This window comes from Myotis daubentonii, chromosome 3, assembly GCF_963259705.1.
Source record: "Myotis daubentonii chromosome 3, mMyoDau2.1, whole genome shotgun sequence".
Classification (NCBI taxonomy): domain Eukaryota; kingdom Metazoa; phylum Chordata; class Mammalia; order Chiroptera; family Vespertilionidae; genus Myotis; species Myotis daubentonii.
This window is the reverse complement of record NC_081842.1, coordinates 217488060-217511226: the sequence shown is the minus strand read 5'-3', so window position 1 is coordinate 217511226 and position 23167 is coordinate 217488060. Positions and strand designations below refer to the sequence as shown.

The 23167-nt window shown below is 64.7% G+C and overlaps 1 protein-coding gene across 1 annotated transcript in view; it reads right to left on the bottom strand.

Moving 5' to 3' along the window:
- Nucleotides 1-23167, bottom strand: part of NPHP4 (nephrocystin 4) — a 59487-nt gene that overhangs the window by 3800 nt on the left and 32520 nt on the right. The window contains exons 13-25 of the mRNA XM_059691510.1: nt 17675-17736; nt 16028-16135; nt 14566-14714; nt 14259-14450; nt 13826-14013; nt 10844-11004; nt 9647-9827; nt 6672-6797; nt 5992-6200; nt 4858-5084; nt 4500-4671; nt 3557-3640; nt 273-429 (exon numbers count right to left, since the gene is read on the bottom strand). Of these exons, the coding sequence (XP_059547493.1) occupies nt 273-429; nt 3557-3640; nt 4500-4671; nt 4858-5084; nt 5992-6200; nt 6672-6797; nt 9647-9827; nt 10844-11004; nt 13826-14013; nt 14259-14450; nt 14566-14714; nt 16028-16135; nt 17675-17736 (2016 nt within the window). The remainder of the gene's footprint in view (nt 1-272; nt 430-3556; nt 3641-4499; nt 4672-4857; nt 5085-5991; nt 6201-6671; nt 6798-9646; nt 9828-10843; nt 11005-13825; nt 14014-14258; nt 14451-14565; nt 14715-16027; nt 16136-17674; nt 17737-23167) is intronic.

Sequence of the window (23167 nt, the reverse complement as noted above, 5' to 3'; positions counted from 1 at the left end):
CGTGGGGCCCGTCCGCAGGCAGAGGCCATAGCGGAAGCGCGAGTGCCCGCGCCAGCACCAGCGCGGCTCCCTCAGCGCCACAGGCACCAGCGCAGGGGGGGAGCGGGGGGCGCCGCGGGCGCCCTGTCTTCGGTTTGAAATGACACAGGCAGGAGGGAGAGCCGACCGCTGTGTCGGGTGAGAGCATCGCAGGGTAACGGCGATGCCACCGCCCCTTGGGGAGGACCGTCCCGGCTGCTGAGCCACAGCACACCCGGCCCGACGGGACCTGCCTGGGAGCATGTGCCAGGGGGGCAGGCGGACTGCCTTCTTCAGGAAGGTGAGCTCCGGGTGGTAGAAGCGGAAGACCTGGTCCACCGCGGGCGGCTGCGGCTGCACTGTCAGCAGGAGCACGGCCAGGGGCTTGCCGCCGCCTGCCCGGAACAGCACCTGCGAGCGGGGGGCGTCAGGGCGCACACGGCCGGTCTCCGCGGTCCTCACCGCCCCCCGGGGGACACGATCAGAGACAGGGCCGTCGGCACAGGCTGCCCACGCAGAGTGCGGCGCCCCGCACGGCGCCCGCCTGTGGATGTGTCCCCCCGTGTGCACCACGATGGCCGCCACTGCTCTTCCTCCTGAAGAGGGCACCGGATGCGCCTTCAACTACCACCGACCCCACCTCTTCCCGGCGCACACGCAAAGGACAGGCATGGAGGGAAGGTTCCAGTGGCAAACTAGAACAGACAGCCGCCCGCGATCCCACGTCCCGCTGGGAACGGCACACCCTCCACTGCAGAGCTCTGTGCCCAGCCCCGCCCGATCCGAGTCTGTGCCCCCTCCCGCCTGTGCCCAGCCCCACCCGACACCCTGAGTCTGTGCCCCCTCCCGCCTGTACCCAGCCCCGCCCGACCCGAGTCTGTGCCCCCTCCAGCCTGTGCCCAGCCCCGCCCGACACCCCGAGTCTGTGCCCGCGCCGCCCGTGGGCCCCTCTGCTCCTCCGGCAGCTCTGCGTCTGGCTTTGCCTTTTGAAGCTGCATCTGAAGGCGTCGCCCTGCAGGTCGGTCCCCGCACGCGGTGTGCTCCTGGGCCTGTGCCCTGGCTCGGAGAGAAGCCCCAGGCCCACGCTCATACCCGTCGGGGTGCCCTGACGCCCCACCAGCGTTCTATCGCCTCACTGAGGCAGCGACTGGAAGATGACTTCATCTCCTGTGCTGCTCGAGCAGAACGTGCACCTATAACTGAGCGCTCAGACCGAACCTTCACACTCTCCGCAGTGTTCGCGACACTAAGCAGCTGAGAGCACTGGCCGTTGGTGCAGGTCAGTGGACGCTCTGGAAAGGGCCCATCGGTGCAGGACGGGCCAGCCCTGCGGAGAGCGGGCAGCGGACCTGCCGTGTGCAGCACCTCGTGCCACGGCCAAGGGCTAGAGGGGCTCAGAGTCCACGGACAGGGAGTGGCGGACACGCGATGAGCACCCATCCCCACAGAGGCTTTGAGAGAGGGAACAGGAGGGCTCTGTGCACCCACTGCCAAGGTCTCAGGGCCACGTTCATGCGCTGCATGCACAACATGCGCACATATGTTCACATGCATGTACACACATGTGTGTACACATGTACGTGCCACAGGGAAAGGGGGGGAAAGGTAGCCAGGTCTTCCTACATGTATCTCAGTTTATAGCTTGATTTTGGACTCATGTAAATGCTTTCAACTTGAAAACTATGTTAATGTTTAAAGGACCTGTATGTGTGAGAAACAAGAGAAACAAACAGGTCACACACACTGAGGTGGGGACATGACTGCCTGGAGGAGTCCCTCAGAGAGCGTGAGCACAGGCCTGCGGGATCCCGTCGGGGCTGCACCACATGTTCAGTGCACACGCACAAGCGCACACACACACACACACACCACCAGCCACTGTGGCCAGCAGCACCGGGCCACGGGGACAGCACCGGGCCACGGGGGCAGCACCGGGCCACGGGGGCAGCACCGGGCCAAGGGGACAGCACCGGGCCACAGGGACAGCACTGAGCCACGGGGACAGCACCGGGCCACAGGGACAGCACCGGGCCACGGGGACAGCACCGGGCCAAGGGGACAGCACCGGCCCACGGGGACAGCACCGGCCCACGGGGACAGCACCGGGCCACAGGGGCAGCACCGGGCCACGGGGACAGCACCGGGCCACGGGGACAGCACCGGGCCAAGGGGACAGCACCGGGCCACGGGGACAGCACCGGGCCACGGGGACAGCACCGGGCCACGGGGACAGCACTGGCCCACGGGGGCAGCACTGGGCCAAGGGGACAGCACCGGGCCATGGGGACAGCCCCGGGCCAAGGGGACAGCCCCGGGCCACGGGGGCAGCCACGGGGGCAGCACTGGGCCACGGGGGCAGCACTGGGCCACGGGGGCAGCACCGGGCCACGGGGGCAGCACTGGGCCACGGGGGCAGCACCGGGCCACGGGGACAGCACCGGGCCACGGGGACAGCACCGGGCCAAGGGGACAGCACCGGCCCACGGGGACAGCACCGGCCCACGGGGGCAGCACTGGGCCACGGGGACAGCACCGGGCCACGGGGGCAGCACCGGGCCACGGGGACAGCACCGGGCCACGGGGGCAGCACCGGGCCACGGGGACAGCACCGGGCCAAGGGGACAGCACCGGCCCACGGGGACAGCACCGGGCCACGGGGACAGCACCGGGCCACGGGGGCAGCACTGGGCCACGGGGACAGCACCGGGCCAAGGGGACAGCACCGGGCCAAGGGGACAGCACCGGCCCACGGGGACAGCACCGGCCCACGGGGGCAGCACTGGGCCACGGGGACAGCACCGGTCCATGGGGGCAGCACGTCACAGGCTGGCTGTCCTCAAACTGAGCAGACAGGTAGATACATGGAGGATGATGAAGCCAGTTTCTCACGGCAGAAACGGGATCACAAACCCAGGGGAAGGGCTGCTGACAAGCCCGCGATACCCGTGACGCCTGCCAAACCACACCGTCCTGGGCGCTGGTGCGATCCCCCCTCCAGCCCCACAGTCAGCGGCTGTGTCTGACGGGCACCCGTGCCCAGCACCCAGGTTTAGTTTCTCAATACCCTTCTCCACCCAGGAGCTGGTACGGGGCCACTCAGGGAGGGAGCAGGCACACAGCCAGCACCAGAGGGAGGAGGGTGCGGGCATGTCCCACCACTACACCCGATGAGATGCTGGGCACGGGCACAGCCAGCCCCCGGGGCCTGCGCAAGCAGCCGCAGAGATGGAGCACGAGGACAGCGGGCACGGGGCAGCGGCTCACGCCAGCACCAAGGGCTGCACGTGGTGAGTGGCTGGGAGACGCCTCCACGTGAGACACCCAGCCAGCAGCCATGCCAGCACCTGGACGGGGAAGTCCCCCTCTGAGTGCCCTGCCCGCACCCCTTCCCTCCAGGAGGCCGGCCAGGGCGGAGGGGCCGAGCCCAGGCGGCCCGAGAGCCAGCAGAACCCATGACACTGCCCGGTCCCCGTGGAGGACACCGGCTCGCCCCCCACGGCCTCGTGCACCTCAGATCAGGCCTGTCCTGTGCCCGCACCTTGGCGTGTCTGGTGGGCATCACGCTGTCCTTCGCAGGGGATCCGGGGTCCATGCCCTTCTCAGGTCTCAGGTCCGCAGAGGCCTGTGGGAAAGCAACCGGCACCCGCGGGTCCCGGACGGATCCTGGGGGGCAGGCACTGCTGTCCACCTGCAGGACGGTCCACTGCGGAACAGCTGCCCTGGCCTCACGGCGACCCTCACGGCTACGTTCACAGAGACCTCACAGCGACCCTCACAGCGACCCTCACAGCGACGCTCAGCGGCTGCTATAACCGGCCTCACTGCCCAGAGGCTGGGAGGCCGCGTGGCTGTGGAGAAGGGGCCGCTAACACAGCTCTGCCTGGAGCCAGAGGCCTGACGACTCGCCTCCGCCCTTAACCTCTTGCCCACAGTGCGTGCAGAGCCCCCGAGAAGTCTGCGAGCCCTGGGATCCCTCAGGCCATTTAAGGGGTGACCATCATCCCAGAGCTGACCTCAAGGTCACTGTCCCAACAAGGAGACACGTGCCCAAACCCTCCCCTTCACGCACACGCACGCATGCACACACGCACATGCACACACACACATGCACACGTACGCATGCTCCTCACGGCTGTACAGGAAGCCTCGGGCCTGGCCTCTTCTGGGGAGCACACAGGGCGGTAACAAGGGCACAGCCCTCACTGCAGGGGCCGGGCTGGGAGGCAGCCCCCAGCTCTGACGTCTGGGGAAGCTCTTGACCAGTTTAGTAGAGACTCAGACGGCCTCGCCTTTCCTGCCACCCCCCCGGCCCACCCCCGGGCACGCAGGGAACACGAGGCGTCAGGCCACCGCGCACGGCGTGGGTGCCGGGGTGCGAGGCCGCGGAGGCGACGCCCGAAGGCTCAACCATGTGGCGGCTCAGGGCCCCTGGTCCCCATGTTGTGTGCCTGGCGACCAGCCCTCGGCTCTGGGAGGCCCACCTGCGCCACAGAGAAGGTCTGGTACTTGAAGGGGATGTGGGCGGTCTCCCGGGGGCGCAGGAAGAGCTGGGGGGCGAGGCCGCCGCGCAGGCGGAACATGTCCTCCTCCACAGGCGTGTGCAGGCCGGCCGCGGCCTTCAAGTGCCTCCACTCCTGGCTGTCCACGATGAGGCTGGGCGGGAGGCAGAGCTGAGCTAGAACGTTCCCCTGGGGCCCCACAGGGAGGGCCCAACCCCACCCCCCAGCTGCCCCTCCCAGCTGGCCCCACCCCTCTGAGCTGCCCCCCCCAAAACTGGCCCCCCCCAGCTGCCCCCTCCCCCCCACCCCGAGCTGGCCCCTCCCCTCCGAGCTGCCCCACCTGAGCTCAGGGTTGTCCACCTCGATGGTCACAGTGTGCGGCGTGTTGTGTGGGTTCCTGAGGGCGAACTCGAAGAACTCCGCGGTGCCCAGCGAGGCGTAGAGCGTGTGCTCCACGGTGATGGCCAGGCTCAGCGCGCTGGCGATGTTCTGGGCCTTGGTGCGCTCCCGGTAGGCGGCGATGACCTGCAGGTCCCGCGCATGCTGAGCCCGGACGTTCTGCTGAGCCTGCGAGACACCAGCCGAGCCAGGGCCACGTCCTGGGCCGCGCTCCTCGAAGCTGTTTCCCACCTCCCCACCCGCCCCCAAGTCCGGCTTCTCCTGGACTCCCCCTCCCCCCTCACGGGGGCTGCGGAGGACCGGCGGGCCCCAGCTCCAGGGACGGAGCAGGGCACGCCTGTCCCTCCAGGGACGCCTGCGGCACCCCTGGCTGCTCTCTACCCATGGGAGGTGGGGTCTGCCCTGCAAGCTCCGGACTGACTACGCCGCCACCACCACCACCCCACACCCAGGAGGCCGGCTCCGGGCACCGCGGGGAATGGGAGTCAGAGGTTTCCAAGAGAAAAGAACCCCCTCAACACTGCCAGGTGGCCGGCTCCCAGCCAGGTCCCCATGTGGCAGCAGGCGCCCTGTCTGCAGCGGAGTCCCTGGAGGGGAGTGTCCTGCCCGACAGCCTCCAGCGGGGTCCGGACCTCGGGCAGCTGCCTTGGGGCGGCACCGCGGGTCCCCGCCAACCCTCCCTCCTCGCCCGTGACTCCGCGGGCTTGGACGCTCAGGGGTGCTCCAAGGCTGGAGGTCGGCTGCTTTTCTGGAGAGCCTCCCACTAAAAAGTGGGGCCCAGGGCTGGTCTGCGAGACCGAGAGCAGCGGAGCCACCCCAGGCCGGGCCTCCAGACACAGGCGGCCAGACGCCGGGGAAAGACCACCGGACCGCCTCTGGGCTGGAACTCAAGGGCGGGGCCCGGTTCCATTTCTGACTTAAATGACTGCATCACCCACAACGCCGGCCCTCCCACGCCGGGGCGAAGCTGCGCCTTGCATTCTGCTGGGGTTTGAAAATGGGGGTGGCCCTGCTCCACGGGGGCCTCCCTGGGGGACCAGGCTGGTTCCACGCTGGACGAACAGGGAGTGCTCACCAGCACGCTCCTCCGGCAGCCCTGCTCGCCGCCGGCCTCCTGCGCACGCACAGCCCTCATCCGCTCCAGCTTGCGCCTGCGAACCTCGTCCCCCTCCCGCACGGCGCCCCGGGGCCCCTTGCTCCCCGGCGGCAGGGGCGTGAACAGCATGGCGGCCAGCTCGCTGTCCACATCTGCCAGCTTCTGTGCCTGGACCACGTTTTTCACCCCTAGAAGGTTCAGAGGAGCCAGAGGTCAAAGTTCACTTTTGGAGCAGATGCGGCCACGTGGCCGCTCCTTCCTGTGACTGCAGAGCTGTCCCCTCACGCCCTCCCGTTCACAAGTCGGAGGAGCTCTGACCTCAGTCCACGTTCCTCCTGACTCTCCTCCACTTCCTGTTCCCACAGAGGAGCAGCCGCCCACAAACAGGCCGCTCGTAGGGTTAAGCTTCTCTACGCGATACCAGGCCGCCAGCCGGGCCAGAGCGCTGGGCCTGCCCAGGGTGGTGAACCGAGTGGCCGCAGGCCCAGGAGGCGGGCACTCAGGGCACTGGCGGCCATCACTCTGCGCCCAGGTCCAGAGGGGCGTGCACACGACACGCTCACACACCTGCACGCGTGCAGCCTTCTCTGCCTCTGTGTGCTCCACCCCACCCCACCCCACGCCAATCACACCCACGCACCACCCACCCACCCACTCACGTCTCGGGGCCCCGCGCATGAGGAGGCTGCCTCCGTCGAAGCGGCCGGCTCCCTCATTCGAGATGACCCGCAGCCTGGAAGGTGGCAGCGCGCTGGCCTCTCTCCCTCTCTGCTCACACAGGTGACCTAGGCGGAAAGCGCCTCCGTGAGACATCTCCACAAGTAAGAGCCTGAGGGCACATGCCCACGAGGAAGCCCGCTGTCCACCAGCCACCCTCCCCTCCGGCCGAGCATGGAGGAGACAGCAGCCTGCTCCAGGGCCCCAGCGTCGGCACTGCCCTGGTCACCTCGCCCCTCCCTGCTGTCCAGAGCCACGTGACCCAGAGGGAGCTCAGCCCCAAGCCCAGCTCAGAGGTGGCCCAGGCTCCTGGCTCCACACCGTTTCTTCTGCACCAGGGGGTGTGGCTCCACAGGCCTTGGCAAGCTCTGTGCCCCGTCCCAAGAGCCCACTGCCCAACTGCCCAGCAGGTGGCACATGCCACCTGCACTCACTGCGGGCACAGTGGACTCAGCCACACGGAGGGAGGCGGGCTCTCCCGCAGCTTCCTCCACCCACTCCTGCGGCGAGGGGTCCCCTGCAGGCCGGCCGGCCAGGCCACCTCTGGTCCCCACACCGACTGCGATGAGCACGGCCTAGGCTAAGCCAGAGAGACACGCAGAGACCAAGGAAACTGCAGGTCAGGACCCGGGCCGACGGCGCAGGGACAGGTCCAGCGTCCTGGGGGCTCGGGCTCCGGCTGACTGCCCCTGCGGTCTGTGGGGCAGCAGGGCCACGCGTCCCCTCCTGGACAGACGAGGTCCCCAGCTTCCTGCGCTTGTACTTGGACGCTGGTTTGTTCACTATCAACTGGAAAAGCTGAGCCTACGTGTGCACAACGCGGAGGGCCGCAGGGCCAGGACCTGAACTCCCCAGGGCTGTTTTCCGTCGGAAACTGCTGCCGGTTTCCTTCCCCGCAACAGACAGGCGGCGTGTGTGACCGACAGCAGCCGCCGGAGCCGAACCCTCCCATACGCAGGCCCCCTCGCAGCCCTGAGCTCCCACAATGCGCGGACCCCAAACTCCGGTCACTTGTCACGGTGCACACCCCTACCCCTTGTCCTTTCACCGTGAGAACACGGGATGTGACCGCAGAGCCGGGCTCAGGGCAGCCCTTCCCCCAGGAGGCAGCCGGGACCAGCGGCCACCCCGCACCCAGGACACTGGGGTCCAGGAAAGGACGGGCTCCTGGACGCCGACATGACCAAGGATGTGGAAAGGCCGCTGCAGAGCAGGCTGCTGGGCGGCAAAGCCTGTCCGAATCAGGAAGCCACTGGCCGAGGACAAGGTCCCACGGAAGGATCCACGGAGACCGCGCGCCGCAGCGACGCTCCCTCCAGGCCCCGCAAGATCTGAGCGCAGGAGGCTTAGCGCTGCCCGGGCGAGGCTGAGCCGGGCAGGGGACCCTGCGGTCACCCGGGAGGCTCCCCGGCCATCACCCCGTCTGCGGGCCTGTGCCTGCTGCCTGGTGCAGAACAGCCATTTATACGGAAATAAAAGCTACAACAAATACACAGGAAACCGCCACGTAGCCACGCAGGTACGGCGTGCGGCACGCGCACTCGTCCTTTGTTAACCGCTCCGTGCACGTCTGCGTGGCGCCTCGCGAGCAGGTCTCTCCGACTCTCTCCCATGAGCTTATCTCTCCCTCGCAGGCAAAGCATGAAAATGACAATTGAAGATAACACGTAATGGAGCTAATCTTTCTTCTGGAGATAAGATTGTAGCACCCGGAGTCGTGCACATTGTGGGCTCGTGATTAAATGGAGAAATAACCCGCACAATCCTGGCAGCGGACTGCAGCTCCCCGGCCTGCGCGCTTCTGAGCCCGTCTGCTGCTCACATGTGGCTCGTTTACTTCTCCAGAACCTAATTGAGTTTTGCTGCTTCCACATTGTCTATTTCCCAGCTGCCCTGGATGCTGCATTTGTAAACAAGCGGCAGCAACCGGGCGCCTTAATGAGCGCGCACCTGCCGCTGCCCGGCTCGCGGCTGTGCTGACGCCGGTGCTGACACTGCGGATGGCCCCGCGCGGAGCCTCACGCTCAGGCCGGCTTCTGAGTGGAAAATTCCCGATGCAGCAACAGAGGCTTGAGTCCTCCGGGCAGACACCGCTCCACATCCTCTACCGGCTTGGTGTCGTCCAGCTTTCACTTCTGCCCAGAACCCCGGTCCTGCTACCGGCCCTCCCGGGCGGCCGAGTGGGCTGGCCACTGGCCCTCTGCCCAGGCCACCTCTTCCCCGGTCAGGGGCCTCAGTCACACCCAGAAGACCACCCCCAGGCCAGACTCCCTGCAGGTGGAGGGGGGATCGGGGCTCAGGCTCCCTGCCCAACCACTCTCGGGGCGCAGGGCACCACGGGGCGAAGGTCAAGGCTGGGCCCTAAAGGCGTGCTTCTCGGGCCCTGCCCCCAAGTTACACACGTCCAGGCACATTTCTCTCCCTCCTCTGAGACGGGAAAGCTCTCCTGGTCGCTGTAGTTGAGGACTGTCAGAGGCCCCGGGAAAGCACCACGAACAAATGAGGGCCAGGCCGGGGACTAACCACCCGAATCCTGATCAGAAATCAGGAGCACAAACAACTGGCCCAGGGCAGACCTGGTGGTCAAAGGCAGGCTCCATGGACAAGGGCAGGCCAGGGGACAAGGGCAGGCCAGGGGACAAGGGCAGGCCAGGGGACAAGGGCAGGGCAGGCCTGGGGTACAAGGGCAGGGCAGGCAGGCAAGGGCAGGCCCAGGGGACAAGGGCAGGCCCAGGGGACAAGGGCAGGGCAGGCAGGCAAGGGCAGGCTCAGTGGTCAAACTAATAACAGCTTTGCTAACTCCTACTATACGATGCCCACAATTTGTGCCACCACCTGCGGAGCTCATGCTCCAGCTGGGAAGGCGAGTGGCTGCCAGGAAAGGACGAGAGGCCACACGAAGCGTCGGGACTCTTACCCACGTTGGCCAAGGTCAGGTGCAGCAGGCCCTTCACCACCGTGTGGACACCGATCGGCCTGACGCTGCCAGATGCAGTCACGTCTCCACTCAGCACCATTGCGTCCTGTTCGTATTCGGTGGCCAGGACCTCGAGCTCGTGGGAGACCTGCACGGCCGGGCGGCCCTGGCGGAGGAGGTGCTGCCGGGGAGAAGGCACGTCACCGCCCAGCAGATCCGACCTGGAACCCGAGCCCAGTGCCGGCCGGGCTTCTCCACAAATTCACCCACCACGTCAACACCCGGGAGCCGCCCTCGGGAGCCCCCTCTGTGGGGAGAGAGGGGACGGAGCAGCGGGACAAGGCGGGACACTGAGCAAACCCCATCTCTACATCAAAGCTGCGAGGTCGGACCTTTCAGAACCAAGACGGGGCTACAGGCAGGACGGGCCAAGGGACACTCCAGGCCGGGTGCCAAGCACAGAGCCCCTAGGCCGGGGCCGCAGGACGGGACGCGGGGTTGGAGGAGGCCTGGCAGCTGGAGCCGATGGCAGGACCTCCAGAGGCCATGGTCCGAGCGGGCGAGGGAGGTCCACACGGTCAGGACCTTCCCGACTCGGCTCCTCTGCCTGAGCCGACGGCCAGTGAGGCCCCAGGGACGATGGGGTCACAGCTCACCTCTGGCCCAGCGGGCCTCTCCCTGTGAGGCCTCGGGAAGACCGCCTCACCTCTAGCTAGCGCGTCTCACACACAAATGGAAGCGTGGGGGTTCTGCGCCCCAGCCTTGGGACTCCTGCGCCTCCCTCCCCGCCCCCGGGAGGGATGAACACAGACTTAGGTCTCAGTGTATGGGGGATGGAGAGTCCCCAGAGAAAGGATTCCACTGTAAGTCCAGCTGAAACTCTAAAAGCAGGATCCTGAACCCGGCGCAGGCCCCTCCCTGCCCACTGAAGGCAGCCCCCGGGCCGGGCCCGGAACCAGGCCGCCTGGGCTGTCTGGGGACTGACGTCTCCCATCGAAGGAGCAGGTGACACCACCTGGCTGGTCAGCCCGTGGGAGGCACGAAGAACTGAGCCAGGGGACCCAGCCTCAGGGACCCGGCCCCGTGAAAACGTCTCCCGGGAAGGAGAGAGCTCGGGGGCGTGTTTAACTTGTGACCAAGGAACCGACGGCCTGTCAGGACCCGCCCCTCAACAGCGCCCGGCCCGGGGAGCCCTACCTTCAGGTGCACGGCGGCCGAGCCGATGAGCAGCAAGGAGTCTCCGTCCCAGACGTCCACCTGCAGGCTCTGCACGGCCAGGTAGCGGGTGAACCAGCGCCGCTCGCCCGGCCTCAGGAACCCGGGGTCCACCAGGTACCTCAGCTGGAAGCCCGGAGGCCCTGTTCCGAGAGGCCCCAAGTGAGTCCAAACGCAAGGGGTCATTTCTCATCCTCACACTGTGAAGAGGTTCCCGCTCTGGTCATGCTAGTTCCTGCTTCCATCACAGCTACAGTTTAATAAACACGTTAATCAAAGATGTCATCAAAGTCCAAATTAACACACGAAGGCTACACTGCTTTCCAACATGTTCAACAAACTCCTCCCAAACGAAGACTGATGCTTCCCTGAGTCCTGGGGATCGGGCCACGCGGGGCGACAGGGCCCCACGGCTGCAGGAGTCACGCTCAGGCTCAGGAATCAGGGAGGAGTCAGTCAGCATCTCCTGTCAAAGCTGCACGTCACTCACACACGCAGAGCTCAGCACACGCCAGCGGAGACCAGACCACCGCCACCAGCCCCACCCCAACTTCTCCCCCCCCCCCCCCCCCGCCGCACACCCCGGATCTAAGGCAGGGCCACGCTGGACTGTCAGGCTTCGTACTAAGAGGTGGGCGCCGCCTTCATGGCCCCACATGGCGTCGTCATTCATCCTAAATCGACAAAAATGCCACTGAAATCGCCATTAGTCGAGGTACTGGGAACAGCCATGCTGGGACCACATTCAAAACATTCCCCCTTCCCATCAATAATGTAACCATCTTTACAAAGCCCCCCGATGAGCAGAATATTAACTCCGGGAGGAGGGGGCGAATGTTTACCCAGCAACCCATGCGGCCTGGGCCAGGCTGTGGTCCTACCCCACCCCCAGCCACCTCAGCCCTGTGGGTGCCCCCCAGTAAAGTCCCCTCTGCTCCCCTCAAAACCAGGACAGTGCTCTCGGTGGGAGGACAAAATGGGTCCGGACAGGGACACAGCACTGGGGGGAGGACACAAAACAGAACCGGGGGGGGGGGGGGGGAGGAGGCGGTATTGGGCCCGAGGGAAATGGAGTGAGGACCAGAGGGGGACAGCTTATAGGGGCACTTCTCAGGGCGGTGACATTATTCCCTGTGGTACTGTCATAGTAGATATATGATGTTAAACATCTGTCAAAATGTAGAATGTACAACACCAAGAGCAAATCTTAGTGTAAACCAGCGGTTCTCAACCTGTGGGTCGAGACCCCTTTGGCGGTCGAACGACCCTTTCACAGGGGTCGCCTAAGACCACCCTGCAGATCAGATATTTACATGACGATTCATAACAGTAGCAACATGACAGTTATGAAGTAGCAACGAAAATAATTTTATGGTTGGGGGTCACCACAACATGAGGAACTGTATTTAAAGGGCCAGAAGGTTGAGAACCACTGCATTAAGGAATGGCCTGCCCATCGGGGGTGGGGAGGACGGGACGCCCCGCTGCAGGGACCCCAGGCAGGGGGACGCCCCGCTGCAGGGACCCCAGGCAGGGGGAGGCCCCGCTGCAGGGACACCCGGAAGGGGGAGGCCCAGCTGCAGGGACCCCAGGCAGGGGGAGGCCCGGCTGCAGGGACCCCAGGCAGGGGGAGGCCCCGCTGCAGGGACACCCGGAAGGGGGAGGCCCAGCTGCAGGGACACCCGGAAGGGGGAGGCCCGGCTGCAGGGACCCCAGGCAGGGGGAGGCCCGGCTGCAGGGACCCCAGACAGGGGGAGGCCCGGCTGCAGGGACACCCAGAAGGGGGACACTCAGGCAGGGACACTTTTGATGGAGACTCCGCTGTATAAGAAACTGCAAGAAACTTTTTTTAGACTCTAACTTGAGAATTTTGGACTTCGAGTTTTAATTCACATTGACAAGAAAACTTGATTTTGGAGTTTAATTTCTCTGGACTTCAACTTGCAAGGAAATTTAATTTCTGGACAAATTTCTCTCTGGGAATTCACAATGCAAAGGGGTTTATATTCAAAGTGGGAGCACCTCTGGGGTGCAAATCCCAAGTGCAGGCTGTGGGGAACTCCGGGAAAGCACGTGGCCACGTCAACAAAACCACCAAAACCGGTGGGACGGTGGCAGCAACTAGACAAAGGAGACGTGAGTCCCCGCTGCCACGCAAGGAGCTGATTTAAACACACTATTAAAAAACGGTATGAAATTGGGGAAAGTTTTACATTGGCTAGATGTTCGATGATATTAGTGATTAATTTTTAGGTGGGATAACATTGAGTTTGCTTTTTCAAAAAGACTCTAGTTGCCGAAACTGGTTTGGCTCAGTGGATAGAGCATCGGCCTGCGGACTGAAGGGTCCCGGGTTCGATTCCGGTCAAGGGCATGTACCTGGGTTGCGGGCATATCCCCAGTGGGAGATGTGCAGGAGGCAGCTGATCGATGTTTCTCTCTCATCGATGTTTCTAACTCTCTCTCTCTCTCTCCCTTTCTCTCTGTAAAAAATCAATAAAATATATTTAAAAAAAAAAAAAAGACTCTAGTTTTTCAGATATACATCAGGAAACCACGGGTGAAATGATACAAGGAAATGGTAACGCAGGTTGGAGATCTGGTGGGGATACAGCTGATACTGTTAGAGGTGACACATACTAGTTTCTCAGATTCTGCATGTGTTTGGAATTCTTCATTGTACAGCATTTTTTAATAATGAAACTTTCAGCCCTGGCCGGTTGCTCGGTGGTTAGAGTGTTGAGCTGGTCTTGGGTTCGATTTCCAGTCAAGGACACGTACCTGGGTTGCAGGTTCCCCAGCCCCACTGCACGCATTTGGAAGGCAGCCAATCGATGTGGCTCTCACATCGATGTTTCTCTCTCTCTCCCTCCCACCCACTCTCTCTCTACAAATAATGGAAAACATATCCTCAGGTGATAATTTTAAAAAAATAGAAAGACTCTGAGACAAAGTGTGGCTCACCAGCATCGGAGGAGCCGTGGTGACTGGTGGGAACAAGGATGTGTGACAGGGGGCCCGAGCGGCTCTTCCCCGCCCCCTCCAGCGGGAGCAGCTGCAGCCGCGGGGTCGTGGCAGGCGGGAAGCGGTAGAACTGGAAGGTGAAATACACGGTGCGCGGCCACGGCGTTCCCGGGTCGTCCTGGGGCACCCTGAGTCCGACAGAGCCGCGGATTAGTCAAGTGTCCTCGGTGGAGAGCGGGCTGCAGTCACCCCCTCGCAAGGTGGCTGACAGCACAGGAACGCTGTGCGAGGCCGTGCCCAACGGAACGTCAGGCGCACCCCGCCGTCTACTGAGACCTGAGCACAGGGCTGCCAGCTCGGACCACACAGGTTTCTACTCGGTGCACGAAGTGCACAAGCCAGGGCCAGAGCAGCAGACAGTCCGAGAGCGCACCTGCTGAAGGCGAGGAACTGCAGCACCACCTCGCTGCCCTGGAGACGGTCGGCTTCCTCCCTCTGCAGGCTGAACTTCACGGGGTCCGCAGGGCTGACGGCCTCCACCGGCTGCTGGCTGGCGTCCAGGATCTCGGGGAAGCCAGCGGCCTGCAGGAGCGCCATGCAGGCCCGCGAGAGCCTGCCTCCGGAGCTGGAACACACAGACACTCAGCGGCCTCGGGGAAGGGCGCCTGACGGCCTGGGTTCAGAGGGCCACGCGGTCTCCATGCACTTGTCTGCTGAGTCCCTCCCGAGCCACCCCTCACCTCCGGCCCTGGGCCCCCACGACGATGGGGGCGTGCACGGGGGCGAAGGGCAGCTCCTGCAACTGCTCGGCGACACAGGTCCCCGGGATCACGGGCGTGGGGCTCAGGTCAGCTTCCAGGTGCGCGATCCCGCCCTCCAGGGGGAGCTTCTGCCGACGGGACGAGGCCCAGGTAAGGCCCAGGGGGCTCCGTTTAGGGGCCCATCCCTGAGCGGCTGCCCCGCGGAGCATCAGCAGATAGAAACACAGGAGGCTCGGCGGCCTTTAACCTCGGGCGGACAATGAGGAATTGTAGTGCGTGTCCCGTGGAACATCCGGGACAGGCTTAGACCACAAAGCTATGTTTTCTGGAGTTCGAATTTATCGGGGCGCCCTGTATTCTGTGTGAGGGGAAAGGCAGCGAGGCAAGGATCGCTGATTTTATGAACTCAGTGTCCTGGGAGAGACGTGCTGCCCGAGAAGGCTCATTCACACCAAACGGCGTTTACGGGCAAGACACGCAACCTCCTTCAACACGTTCCTATCCCCACGCCACTCGCACCGCCGGCCACTTCCCTCCAGAGCACGACGCCTGTCCAAGGGAAAGGCCTGCGGGACCCAGGACGCCCCCCGCCAAGCCTGCTCCCAGGCGGTCAGTCGGTCTCAGTTCAGAGGGACACCATGTGCCCAGGGAGCCCAACAATACAAGAGGCGCGAGCTCTAAAATCAACAGACCTACCTCGGGTTTGGATTAAACAGCAATAAAAATAACAGAGAGGCAAGCTCCTCACGAACACAGGAGCCGGTGTGCACGGGGCGAGGCAGGGTTCACCTGTGAGTGCGGACGCTGTGGGACAACCGCGGCCCCGCCCCACCCCGCCCTGTGCTTAGAACAGGGCACCACGCCTTCAAACAGGTAATTACACAGACTGTTTTCCTCCAGACTTGCAGGCAAGACTGGGACACAGTTTGCAGGTGAACCGGCCACTTTGAGAGCCAACTCCGTGTGGGTCCCCAGGTGACACGGGGATGAAAGGACGGGGCTCTTCCAGGCCATGGCTGCCGCGGGTGGGTGGGCGGGCGGGCGGGGCCTCGCTGGCCCTCCCTCTGCTGCGCTGGGAGCCTCTCTCTTCATCCCTCTCCCTCCTGCGCCCAGAGACCCAGGCAGCTTCCCGCTGCTTCTCCACAGAGCAAGGCCTCAACCGAGCGCTGGCAGGTCCAGGCCCAACGCTCATGGTGCGAATCCTGAGGCACGGACGGCCCCATGCCGTGTCCCAGGGAACCCACCACGGCCCGGTCACCCCGTGTCCCAGGGAACCCACCACGGCCCAGTCACCCCGTGTACCAGGGAACACAATGGCCCGGTCACCCCGTGTCCCAGAGAACCCAGGATAGCCCGGTCACCCAGCCAGGGGCCCTGCGTGCTGGCAAATCGCCTTCCCCGCGTCAGGAGCCACCACCCGGGAGGGATGGGGCGCACTTACCGCCTGGGCCCCCGAGGGCTCGGAGCTGGCGGGCTGCTGGAAAGAGGGCTTGGCCGCGCGGCAACGAGTGGGGGACGGTGGGGAGGCTGCGAGCTGGGACAGGGACAGCTGGAGGGAAGAAAGCTGGTGAGATCAGCCACTCAGTGACCTCGTGGAGGCCCCCACCCACGTGGGCGCTGGGAAGGAGGCTCCAGGCGACCACGGAAGGCGGCGAGGCCCATGGCCTCCGCTCAGCAGCTGCTCTGGACCCCCAGCTGTTCCCATGTCCTTAGAATTATCGAGAGAGAGGGTTCTGTGACCTCCCCTGGCCCCTAGCCTCTGAATAAACGCAGCAACAAGGACAAGCAGGTGGAGGGGAGGAAGGGCCGGGGATGCCAGGTTCTCTCGCGTGGGCGGCAGGGTCCTCTCTGGGCTCCCCTCCGCCCCTGGGCTGACCGTCGCCAAGGCCCTTCCGGTTCTGACCCCCATGCTCCTCTGACGTGAACGGGCCGGCGGGCTCTGGAGACAGACCACTGGGGACAGGCGGACTCCCCTTCTGCCACTTCGTCACCGTGTGACCGTGGGCAGGTCACCTACTATCTCCCTCAGTCTCCTCATCTGTAAGATGGGGTGATCGTGGGACCTGCATCGCAGGACTGTCAGGGGCCTTACATGGAAGTCCGCGGAAAGGGCTCAGCACCCGGCACCTGGCACCCGGCACCCGGCCGCCTCCTGCCCTGGAACAGGGCGTTTCCCATCAGCAGGGACAGCTGGCCACGGGCGTGCTGGCGCAGGCGGACAAGGGCATGACGAGGTGCCCAGGCATGGGTGAGGGTGCATGTGGCTGGGGGGACCCGGCAGCATCTTCAGGGAACAGAGAGCAGCCCTGGGAGTGAGAAGGCTGCCCCGTGGTCCCGGAGTGGACGTGCTGGAGGGACAGTGCTGGGATGGCCACAGGGAAAACACAACATCACTCCCATCCAGGTTCCAAGCTGCATGCGACACAGCCAGCCCGCTCCCGGGGACGGCCTTTGATCCCAAATTATTCGACTTTTCTAGAAAGTCACTTCCAGGTGATGCTGCCAGAGGGAGCCACCGGGAGGACAAGCCAACTCTGACCTCGTTCACAATCACACGATGACCAAGCAAGCCAGAGCCCTGCTGCCACGCAGGCACCTGCCACGGACAGGCCCGCCCACAGCCAGGTCTGCCCTCCGACAGGCAGCCGCCGACATGCTAGGCTGTGCCCATCTCCCCAGCACTGTGCGCGGCAGGGCCCCCTGGGCAGCGGGCATGCGGGCCCTCTCCCGGCAGGGCGGGGGGCAGAGGAGGGGTGAAGACCACACCTCGGCGTCCCGGGGAGAAAGTAAAGGCTGTTCAGTCCTGACCATTCTCAACCCTCAGACACTGCCAGGCAGACACTTGTTTCAAAGGGAGAGAGTCCTTTGATGCCAACGGAGGGTCCCTGACAGGGCCCAGAAGCCACCCTGGCAGCCGCTGCACAGACGGGCAGGAGGGAGACGGGACCCGGCCACCCCACGCAGCAGGCGGCCCCTCCCCTCCGCGCCCAGCCCCTTCCCAGACCAGAAAGCACAGGGGCATCGACTGTCCCTAAAGACGCAGAGACGCTTCGGCACCCGAGGCTGTGGCGGCAGGTTCTGGACTTACCCCTGGTCCCACAGGCGAGTTCTGGGAGGCGGCGAGCCCCTGGGGCGGCGGCACTGGCGGGCCTGGGAGGAAGCACAGGACCGGAGGGAGCCGTCAGCCTCAGCGGGGCCCAGGGCACCCGGAGCCCCAACCCCTCAGGGCCTGAATGTCTCCGTCAGGGGTGCCCAGTGCCACTGGGGTTGGGCAGCAGTGACCAGGCCGTCCCCACGCTCAGCAGTTTAGAGACGTGGGCGTGCAGAGCGCACACAGGGGGCTCCTCCCATCACTGCCTCGGAGAACGAACCCTGAGCTCGGGCTGCTGCGGCCCTCAGCGCTGGCGCTGCAGGCCCCGCCTCCCGACTGCCCGCTAAGCACAGCCTGGCCGCAGAGCCCCACTCGCGGGTGGGTGGGCCTGTGAGCACCAGGAAGAGTCCAGGCCAGCCCTCACGCACTCCCCCTAGGAGGGGCTGAGAGTGTCCTTTGACCTTGAGGACCCCAGGCTGAGCGCCTGCGGAGCACTGTCCCGTGGGGGAATTGAGGCCGAGCAGCCCCGGGCCCTGGCCCTGCACGCTGGGCACCTGTTGCCTCTCAGTCATTTCACACGTGCTGCACGCCTTCGCCTGCCAGAGAGACGCGCGTGGATTCCCCGAGGGCCACGGCCCTTCTCCAGCCCTTAGGGCCACACCCTGCCTCGCTCACCACAGTTCCCTTCAGATACCAGGCTCTGTCCACTTCACGTGACCACCACCCGCACTGGACTCAGGACAGCCTGGACCCTGAAGTCACAGCCCACCCGTGGCGGCCTAGCCCTGCCTCCTGTGGCTCTGACCACTGCCCTGGCCTCGCCCTGCCTCTTCTGTGGCCTCTGCTGCCAAAGTCCCCACACAGCCACGCCTGAGCCGGGGAACAGGCAGCGCCATGAACGTGCGTGAGCCAATGGGCCCCCCTTCCCTGCAGCCCCGAGTCCCCAGGACCCACGGTGCAGGGCAGGCCTCGGGACCTGCTGACCAGCCAGCCTCACCGCCGGGCCGTGACGGGAGGTGCTGCGCACTCCACAGAGCATGCCCGCGCCTCCCTGGACGCTCTCAGTCGCCGAACAAAACCAACAGCGACGCAGCCTCTGTCCCCAAGGAGGAACTGAGCACACGAAGCGCCACCCAGACCGTCCTGCTGTGCACCCAGGCCGCCCGCCACAGCCCCTCCCAGCTGCTCCAGAACCCACCCAGAGAGGGCAGGCGGTGCACCCAGGCTGAGGGCCGGGCTGGGGGGGAGTGGGGGGCAGGGACAGCCAGGGGCGCAGAGAGAGCTCCCTCAGCGCCACTCTTTTTATGTTTATTGGTTTCAGAGAGAGGGAGGGAGAGGGAGGGGGAGCAAGAAACATCAGTGAGAGAGAATCATGGATCGGCTGCCTCCTGCACGCCTCACACTGGGGATCAAGCCCACAACCTGGGCATGTGCCCTGACCAGGAGTCGACCCGTGACCTCCCGGTTCCTAGGTCGACGCTCAGCCCCTGGGCCCCGCCGGCGGGCTGCCCACTCCCTCTAACAAGCCCCGTTCAGAGGCCCACGCCCCGACACACTGCAGCCAAGGAGCCTGAGGTTCCGAGATGCGCTCACTGGGGAGGGAGTCAGAGCGTCGCTGAGCGAGTCGAGTCGGCTTCCCAGGAAAATGCGCTTCAGCAGAAGCAAAACACAGATGGGGTTCGGCCTGGGCCACTGTCCTGGAAGCAGCGGCCTCTCCCTCCCAGACCATCTGGAGCTCTGCCGGCAGCCCCGCCCCACCTCGCCCCGCGCAGCAGAGGGAGCGGAGCAGCCAGCACACGGAGCCTTTGTTCTGCCCTAAATGGAGACAGTTCCGCAGGCGGGTCTCGTAATGAGGAAAACGGCAGGAGGCTCCATTCTCCCTGGTAAGAGGGCTCGGCCCCCAGGAGCCCGCCCTCCACAGAGTCCGCTCAGCCCTCGGAGTGAAGTCTGAGCCTGCGGGGCGTTGGGCATTAAAGCCTCCGGTTCTCCCAGCGGGGTACCCGCCCTGGGTTCTTTAAGGCAATTCTTTACCCAAAAACGTACGCAACCTCATCTTCCCAGCGAGTAAACAGCACCCAGAACAGCCTCTGCTGGCCTAGCCCACTGGTGACCCAAGGGCACGAAGCCCCAATCCGTGCCCAGGGAGGCGCGGGCGGAGGAAAACGCACCAAAACCACAACATCCCTCGCTCCACACCTGCTTTACGTCCCGTGTCGTGGGCAGTGAGGTCACTTCTCAAACCACACGGCCGCGCCCAGAGAACACGTGTCCCCCGAGAGCCCTCGCTTCAACCCCCCGCGCCCCCCACAGCCAGGATGACTGTCCGACTGGGAAGCCCCACTTCCGCCAGAGACGACGGGCAACACGTGCAGTGACAGCTGGGCGCACACAGGTCTGCGGCTGCACCACTGGACACAGGGTCCATCAGGCCGCACAAGCGCCCAGAAAGGGCAGCCCGGGAGTCAAGGTCGGGGGGGCGGGGAGGGCGTGCACATGCAAAGGGGAGACGGCACTGGGTCGGCAGGAGTGGCTGCCGAGCACGTCAGAGCCGAGAGAGCGAGCCCCACGCGCCCTGTGCAGTGTCCGTCTGTCCCGCGAGCCCTGAACACGCCCCTGGCTGCACCCACACTGCGCCCGGCTCACACCGAGGGAGGGGGCCCCAGGCCGCAGCGCTGCCTCCGGTGCCTCTGCCGCGCCACCGCGGGCTCCTCCTGCGCCACCGCAGGCCCGGCTTCAGGTGAACACAGAGCAGGGACTCGGAGATGGAGGCGACCCTCTGCCGGCGGCATGGCGGGCGGCTCAAGGGCCGAGGGCGGGGGAGCTGCGGTACCCAGACAGGAGGGACGAAACCAGGTCTCAGGCCATGCTGAGCTGTGGGGACGGAGCCACCGCGGCCTGAGACGAAGGAGAAGCTCCCTTCCAGCTCGGCGAGTGCAGCCACGTCTGAGGACTGCATTTCCCTGACGCTGTCACTCCATCACTCTCCCGCCTGAAACCGCTGTCCACAGAGCCGAGGCCTCCAGCCTGAGTGCGGCTGCTGGAGGCACGGCCTCCTCTCGGCAAAGGCGAGCAGGGGTGCTGCCAGCCCTGCTGTCCTGCCCGGCGCCCCGCCCCCACCCTGCGTCTGCCTGGAGGGCACTGCAGTCATGGGCGCATCCACCGGGCAAGAGCCAACACTCACCGGATGGCGCTTTGAAAGGTACAGAAACAGTGCAGGTGAGTGACATGGGGCAGGGCCTGCTCGGAGACCCCCTCCAGCTGCGGAGGGCAGAGGCGGCAGCACCCTCTCTGCAAACGCTGGGGGACCCCGCAGCGCGGCCCTTCCTGCGATGGCGGGCGGCTGGCGGGCGTGGGCTCTGTGCTCCAGGCAGGTGAAGCCCTTCATCCCGATGCCAGCTGTTCCTGCGACCCTGCTTGGTGCTTGGACACAGCTGTGCATTTGCAGGAGCGGGGGCAGCCGGGGGGGGGGGGGGGGGGGGGCAGGGCCTGCTGGGGGCGCTCGGGAGGGAGTGCTGCCCAGGGGCCAGATCCTGTCTGTGTGACTGAAGGCTCAGTTAATGGGGGGAGGGGGGGGCGGGAGGGGGTCACCGTGGCTTAGTTCTTGCAGCAGCTCAGACCAGTGGTTCTCAACCTTCTGGCCCTTTAAATACAGTTCCTCATGTTGTGGCCCAACCATAAAATTATTTTCGTTGCTACTTCATAATTGTCATGTTGCTACTGTTATGAACCGTCATGTAAATATCTGATATGCAGGATGGTCTTAGGTGACCCCTGTGAAAGGGTCATTCAACCGCCAAAGGGGTCGCGACCCACAGGTTGAGAACCGCTGAGCTCAGACCAAGGCAGGGTGGGGGCTCTGGCGATGTCACAGGGCAGAGGACAGCAGCTGCCCCCAAAGGCCGGGAAGGGAGGGGCATCACTGCTAGAGACAATCGCTACAACCCAAAGGAAGGTTGTGAAAACAGCTTCCCTCGGCAGGCCCTGGAAGTCGGGAGCTAATCAGCGGTTACCGTGCTCCGGACACTCAGCGTTCACCAGGCAAACCCATCCGAGAGGCCTCGTTCCTAATGGTTCGGGGTCAAAGTCACCCCCCCAGACTCTGAGCACAGGACGGGGTGAGCAACATCCGGGAAGAGACCAAGGGAGTGGGCTGGGGCCCCCACACTGGGGGAGCTCGGAGCGTGGGCGGGGCTGAGGATCTGGGGCGCCCCAGGCTGGGGTCACTTGCAGGGCCGTGCAGAATGCCATCCCCGGAGGCTCACTGCCACTGGCCAGCAAACGGCCCTCAGGCCCCTTTAAAGCTTCGCTGGCTCCCTCCCCCCTCCCACCGGCTCGCTTTCCTGGACGGAGAAGGACGCTGCCTGCTGGAGGGGCGTATTTTCAATGACCCCCTCCACATGGCTGTTCTACATCCACGAAGGGGACACAACGGAGTCCGACACCAGCAGAACATTCGAAAGCAAAATGTGGGTCAGGAAAGTTCCGAGCCAGGAAAAGTGGGGACGGAGCGCCCTCCAGTGGCTGCCTGCAGGCTCTCCCGGGGCTGATGAGAGGGCCCCTGCTCCCTTGTCATTTATGGATGAAATAAAAAGGATAATTCACAACAGGAAGCCCAAGCACCTCACTTACAGTGACAGCCGCACGTCATTAAGGCTTCCACGGGGCCCACAGACGCTGGTGAAATACTGGAGTCAGAAAAGTTTCCATCAGACGCAACCGCAATGGATGTTTAAGTCGGTTCCACTGGGTCTCGGGAGGCCGTGTCTTCAAACGCTCGGAGCCGGGTGAGGGCGGCGTGTGCAGCGGTGGGAAGGCAGCGATAAATCCTAATTAGATGAACCAGAGACCGGGTTCTCTCCACTCCGGTCTGCTGTCCCCAGTGGTCACTGGAAAGCAGGTGACGCTGCCACATGTCTGCCGAGTCCGACTCCCATCCTCCCAGCCCCCCGAGCCGGCTCTTGGTGCAGAACCACAGCATGGACCCCACAGCGTGGACCCCACAGCATGGGCCCGGCAGCTCTGCACCCAGAACGGCAGCCTGCAGCTCGGTGCACCCACACCCAGCAGAGCAACGCCTTGGCCAGGAGAAGTGTGGCGCTCCCGGGCCACCGCGTGGAGAAGCCCTTCCTGGGAGAAGCCAGCACTGGCAGCTCGAGGGCCAGGGGACAGGCTGTGGGAGGGACAGCCGGGGACGATCACACGGAATGCCCACGACGCAGCCATGCCTCACTTCAGCTCCACCTCCGGGTTTTTCTATCACACGAGCCCATAAAGTCCCTCCCTCGTTCGAGCTACTTTGAGCCGAGTCTGCATCCCTTGTACCCGATAAAGACGCTACCAAAAGGACACTGCCCATCAGGGATCTGCATGTTGTGACTGCGCTCAAGTCCAGCCACAACTTGTGCTTGTAACGCAAGGTGGCCTGGAACACAGGCACAGTCGCTTCCATGTCCCCGCGGCTCTCCTGACAGAGCGAAGATGAGTAGCCAA